This window comes from Benincasa hispida, chromosome 10, assembly GCF_027475165.1.
Source record: "Benincasa hispida cultivar pf3 chromosome 10, pf3_genome.v1.1, whole genome shotgun sequence".
Taxonomy (NCBI): Eukaryota; Viridiplantae; Streptophyta; class Magnoliopsida; order Cucurbitales; family Cucurbitaceae; genus Benincasa; species Benincasa hispida.
Genome location: NC_143487.1, coordinates 47,619,559 through 47,625,975, shown reverse-complemented (window position 1 = coordinate 47,625,975; position 6,417 = coordinate 47,619,559). Strand labels below are relative to the sequence as shown.

Sequence of the window (6,417 nt, the reverse complement as noted above, 5' to 3'; positions counted from 1 at the left end):
TGCAATTCCTCATAGGACATTAGAAGCATTTCTTCTTCTTCATCGATTTCGGCATAGTTTGCTTCTTTATTTTTAGGACACTCATATTGGTAATGCCCAAGTTTTTGGCATCAGTAACACTACAAATTTGCTTTGTTGAAATTTGCTCGACCCCTTCCTCTTCCTCTTCCTCTGTAGCTGCCTTGACCTCGACCTCTTCCTTCATCATTCGTCACCTTCAAGGCTTGCTCCTCTCCGCTTCGTCGTTGAAACTTTTGTTCATGTACTATCAAAGAACTTTGCAACTCATCAATAGTGAGAGTATCGATATCCTTTGACTCTTCAATATAACAAACGATATAGTTAAATTTTTCTGTTAAAGAGCGTAGAATTTTTTTGACCACTTTCACATCTTGCATATCTTCTCCATAAATTCACATCTTATTTGCCACCGTCATGACTCTGGAGAAGTATTCTGTCACTCCTTCACCAGACTTCATCTCAAGAATTTCAAAGTCTCTACGAAGAGCTTGTTGATGAGACCTCTTGACCCTTGCATTGCCTTCAAACTTTTTCTTCATTGCATTCCATATTTCTTTAGAAGTGTTCTTCTTGCGAATGGTTTCTAAAACTGTACGATCAATGGCTTGAAAGAGATAATTCTTTACTTTCGAGTCTTTCAGCTTCATCTCATCATTTTTCTTTCGTTGGGCTTCTGTTTGCAACAATTCGCTAGTTGGTTCAACATATCCAGGTTCGACCAACTCCCAGTATTCCTTGGATCGAAGGAAGTTTTCCATCAACATGCTCCAATGATCATAATGACCATCGAAACGTGGAATTGCCGGCTGTACAAAACTTCCTTCATTCTTATTTCCTTCCGTAGTCATTTTGCTGCAAAGTTTCAAAGACTGCTACTTTGAAAAATCAAAACCACCTTGGCTCTGATACCAGAATGTTGAGAACAAAAAAGAATTGCACAACAAATTGTCTTTTATTGATAATGCTGCTAAGCTTAAATAGTAGCTAAACTACATCCATGAAAATAAAGGAGAAAAAATAGCAACCCACTCTTACTACAATTTAGCAAAGTGGAAACAGAAAGCTAAAAATAGAAAACTGTTATAACAAAAAACCTTTCATATTATTATTATTATTGACAATAGGGGTGATGGATTCGAATCACTAATAACATTTTGATTGCTAACACATACTATATGTCAATTGAGCTATACTTGTTTTAATATTATTAACTCTTAACTTAGTCGATAGGAATATTAATATGAAAACTCTAGGATTTGAAAAATTAGGAACCAAATTGTTGAATCCCTAATATCAATTTCTAAAATGCCCAATCAATTTGACAACGATCCAAAGGGAGAGAATAGATTTTGATTACCTTTTGATCGAAGACCATGAGGCAAGAAGAACTATTTCCCTACTCATGATTTAAACACTCTACAATTAAGTTGATCACTCTTACCTGAATGCTCAAACATGCAATCCTAGATTAGAAATCGCAAAAAGTTTGGTGATGAATCTCCGTCATCAACACAGAGAAAAACTGTTATTCCAAAAATTCAAAATTCAAGAACTGTTTGACTCAACCTAATGGTAAAGCTTTCTACAGCCTCCCAGTGAAACTTTAATACCACATCATCAATCATAACAAAATTATAAAAAATACCCTACTTGAAAATTCATAAAAAAAAGGATAAAAATTGAAAAATACTAAAACTACATCAAAATTATTAAATAAAATTTAATTAATAATGTAGATGTTTAGGCGGTTCATATCATATATTTGTGGAGATAGAAAAGGGTAATGCTGCCTTATCTTTGAAAGTATATTTTGTAAGGATTTAAATATAGAATTGAAATGTCAATATCAATATCGACGTAAAAATTACCATTTTCAACAAAATATTTGTCAAAATATTGATATTGACAACTATTTTTGCAAATAATGACACTTAAAAGTGAATTTAATTAATAATAAGTCATTGTACTTCTAAAATAATTTAGAGATCTTGTTGCTAGTATTATGTTTTTTTTAAAAAAAGTTATTAGATTATGTTTATATTATAACTAACAATTATCAAAAATATTGATTAATTCATAATATCAATGTCAACTCGAAAATTTATGGATATATTAATTAACATATCAGTAGAAAGTTAAACCATTTATTTGAAATCATATAATTATTTGTGTTACATAGGCAAATATCAATTTATATTGCTAACATTTGGGGATTGCTTCGAATAAAATCTCAATTTAATAATTTTATCAATCTAAACGATAAATTTTTATGAATGAATCAACATAGACCCTCCACTAAAATTTGATTTCAAAACCATTAATGTATATAACTTTTAAGAGTATATCCGACGTCTTTAAATACAAGGGTTAATGTAAATAATAATAATAATAATAAAGAGAACCAGATTAATATTAGCGGGTTTTGATTATAATTGAGTATTTTTCATATGCTCGTCTTCCTCTACTTTTTTTTTTTACAAACAAATTGTGAGTTCACTCAATAAAAAATTAGGATTTCAATTTATGCACTTTGTTCGAGTTTTATACCGATAGTATAATTTATTTTTTAGTTCAAATAATATAATTCTTCTCACTCTTTTTAGCAAGTAAAATGCATGAACCAACTAAGGTATAAAAAATATGGCCAAAACCATTATAAAATGAGCATTGATTCTTATTAACTCCAAAATCCTCGAGGTTTAATTAATGATGTCTTAGGACTAAATAAGGATAATATTATTCTCACTCCCATAGATCTCTAGATGCTTCCCTTAAATCTTTACATATATGCTTTGTATGCAACTATTAGATTATCCTTTCTACTAAATATATATATATATATATATATATATATATATTATATATATATATTATATTATATTTAAATCACATCTTACTCTCGACATTTTAGTTTAAATCTATTTAAATTCGAATCGACAAACGAATATTTAATATATTGTATTCAATAAGGTTTTGAAATTTCAACCAATCATCAAAAGGACATTAGTTTTCTTTATTCACAAATTTGAATTGCCAAATCAAATTAGTTCTAGCTCGAACTAACAACCGTTCTTAATCAATTTGAGGTTTTTTTTAGTATTTTAGTTCTTTTCTTACCCTCCTATTGGCACTAAATTGAAAATATATCCATTAATTTTTTTTTTCTTAAAAAAAATGAATAGGTCATAGAACTATTAGACACAAAAATAAAATTTAGACATTGACAAGACACCTTTTTCAATTCAATCTATTAAACAAAATTTGAATGTTCAAGAACTACAATTATTAATATATATCTATCTATTAGATAAAAAATAAAATTTAAAAATCGATTAGATATTTTTTTTTAATTAAACTTCACTAAAACTATTAATCTTTATCTATGGTAGAAATAGAATCAACATATAGGATTGTACTATTCTCATGACCTTTTATTTTAATCATCATAATTGTTATCGCAAAAACATACGAAAAAAATTGATACATAGATTATACTCAATTTATGTGTTAGTCACTCGATGAATAAAGATAAAGAATTTTATTATTTTTAATGTACAAGTAAAATTAATATATGAGATCCCTAAAATGAAGGTACGAAACAAAATTAGATACCTAATTTGGATGAGAACCATGCTTAGTTATCTTAAGATGATTTTTTTTTTTAAATGGCATAAAAAAGCAGAATTACAATTAAAATAAAATAAAGAAAAGCAAGGGAAAAAAAAAAAGGAAAGAAAGCAAAAACAGAGCATATGCGAAGGGCTGTGTATTTCTCTCGCAGCAAGGAAAGTAAAGTTCTTCTTCCATTCCCATCAAAACCCCAATCTTCTTCTTCTTTCTTCTTCACTTCATTCTTCAAAATTTTCTTTCCCCCATTTTATTTTTCAATCTTTCAATGGATCGTCCACTCCTTCTCGCCTCTGTTTTCACTCTTCTCCTTCTTCCAGGTAAAAATACAGAACAAACTCCTAAATTAACCCTTTTCATTTCTTGATCTTCCTCCAAATCCCTTTCTTAATCTCATTTTTTTTGCTTTTTGTTTCTCTAATTCACTTGGTTAGATGTTCAATCGACGTCTTTTAAGTTAGTCAACAAGTGTCGAACCACGATTTGGCCTGGTTTGTTATCCGGCGCCGGCACTGCCCAGCTTCCGACCACCGGCTTCGCCCTTCGCAGCGGCAAATCCAAGATCGTTCCGGTTCCTAAATCTTGGTCGGGTCGGTTATGGGCTCGGACCCTTTGTGGGTTAGATTCCGATGGGAAATTCTCTTGCTTAACCGGCGACTGTGGGTCTGGTAAAGTCGAGTGTATTGGCGGCGGTGCTAAGCCGCCGGCCACTTTGGCGGAGTTCACTCTCAACGGCGCCGATGGGCTTGATTTTTATGACGTCAGCTTGGTCGATGGTTATAATCTTCCGATGTTGGTTGTGGCTAAAGGTGGGACGAGAGGCGGTTGCGCTGCCACCGGCTGTTTGGTGGATTTGAACGGCGCGTGTCCGTCAGAGCTCAGAGTAGCGCGTGTTGGTGGTGGGAGTGGAAGGAGCGTGGCTTGTAGAAGCGCGTGTGAGGCTTTTAATGCTCCGCAATTTTGTTGTAGTGAGGCGTTCTCTACGCCTGACACCTGTCGTCCTTCGGTATATTCGGAGTTCTTTAAACATGCTTGCCCACGCGCGTATAGCTACGCGTATGATGACAAAACCAGCACTTTCACGTGTGCCTCCGCTGATTACCTTATTATATTTTGTCCACTACCTTACACCAGGTAAAATTACTAAATTGCCCCTGATCTGTCACCGTTGGATTCATTTTTAGGATCCATTATCTCCTAATCTTGTTCTGCCACGTGGATCCTATCTGTACCATTAGCTCTTTATCCGTTAAAAATTTGTTAAATTTTTCTTTGAGAATTTAACAATTTTATATCTGCTCTCTGATTGGTTGAATTATTTAATTTACACCATTTTTTAAAAATTAAGCTTATTTCTCTCATTTTCTTAAAGAGATTTGCATCATGTAAGAGCTGAATTCCTAGACAAATTTTGAAAACAAAAACTATTTTTTTATTTCAAAATTTCACTTGGATTTTAAAAATATTGATCAAAATTAAATAACAAAACAAGAAATTTAGAGATAAAAGAATGTTTACAGATTTATTTTAAAAACTAAAAATAAAAAACCAAATGATTATTAAATCGAAACTTAGGATTTGATTTTATACTTTTAAAACTAATTTTCATACCAATAAATTGTATTTAGAAGCAATTTTTGAAATGAATTTATCCGTTTCAAAATCACTCACAAACAAGTCATTAGTTCCGTTTTGAAATTAAATTGGATTTGTATTATGAATGAATTCACAGTTTTTTCCATATGGATGTTTGTTATTTCAATCAACTGTGTTCTCTTTTATTGAAACTTGATAAATCAAATCATTTTTGGGTTATGGAATCAGATAATCAGATCAATTGTTATGAGTTGCATAAATGTTGAATGTTATGGCAATAGTGAATTCATCTTTATATATGTCTATAACATTGGCTTTCTGTGGGATCTAAATTGCAGTCAGAAAGTGTTGAGTGCAAGGAAAGACGGGGCAATGCTACCGCTTGTAAACAAAACGATGATGTATCTGAGAAGCCGAAGAGCAAACGGCGTGTTATCAGCAGGTTTAATTGAATACTAATGCCTACAAGATCAAATCAACCAAAGCTATGGCTGCCTCTTCTGGCCAACTTTTGTACCCTCCTTCTGTTACTGACATTGGCCTTCCCTGTAATTTTCAGGCAGATAGTTTCGAAATGAATGGTCGACGTCGACGAAGACGGAAATTTGAGACGTTGTGTATCGACATTGATGATAGGGGAGATACCATGGCTTATAGCCACCATACTCAAAATTTCATAGCTTTTTGTGAATACATAGTTAAAATTAATGTGACAATTCTTGTTTTGGAAAAAAAAATCAGATTACATTCTTGCCTGAGAAGTGTAGTATTCATGTTTTCTCTTGTGATTTTCAGTAAGATTTTGTTGTTGTTTTTTTTTTTTTTTTTTTTTTTTTTTTTTTCCAAAAATATTAAACTGCAATAGATGTCACATCTCGAGGTCAAAGCATAATCAAAAGATAAACAAATGAGTTAAAAAAAGGAACAAGGACAAAAAAACAAACTAAGCATCTACAAGAACAAGCACCCTATTAAGAAATCGACAATCAAAGATAAATCGAGAAAGGTAAGTAATATAGAATCGACATAGAGATTTATGTGATTTACTAAAATCGTGTCAACTACGTCCACGGATAGAAGGAGAATCAACATAGAGATTTATATGGTTTACTAAAATTGTGTTAATGATAGGAATGATATTAGAGGGATATTAGAGGTATATTAGTTCTTAGT

At 31.8% G+C, this 6,417-nt stretch overlaps 1 protein-coding gene across 2 annotated transcripts; it reads left to right on the top strand.

The window, feature by feature from the left end:
* The first annotated feature begins 3,713 nt into the window (after window positions 1–3,713).
* Window positions 3,714–6,005, top strand: LOC120089339 (Pathogenesis-related thaumatin superfamily protein). 2 transcript variants are annotated; one of them, XM_039046775.2, is made up of 4 exons: window positions 3,714–3,968; window positions 4,083–4,782; window positions 5,583–5,686; window positions 5,804–6,005. In XM_039046775.2, exons 1-4 carry the CDS (start codon window positions 3,917–3,919, stop codon window positions 5,809–5,811), a joined length of 864 nt encoding a protein of 287 aa, XP_038902703.1. In that variant the 5' UTR covers window positions 3,714–3,916; the 3' UTR covers window positions 5,812–6,005. The 2 variants fall into 2 exon arrangements, with proteins under 2 accessions (XP_038902703.1, XP_038902702.1); XM_039046774.2 differs by having other exon boundaries at window positions 3,746–3,968; window positions 5,583–5,855.
* Window positions 6,006–6,417: the final 412 nt, after the last annotated feature.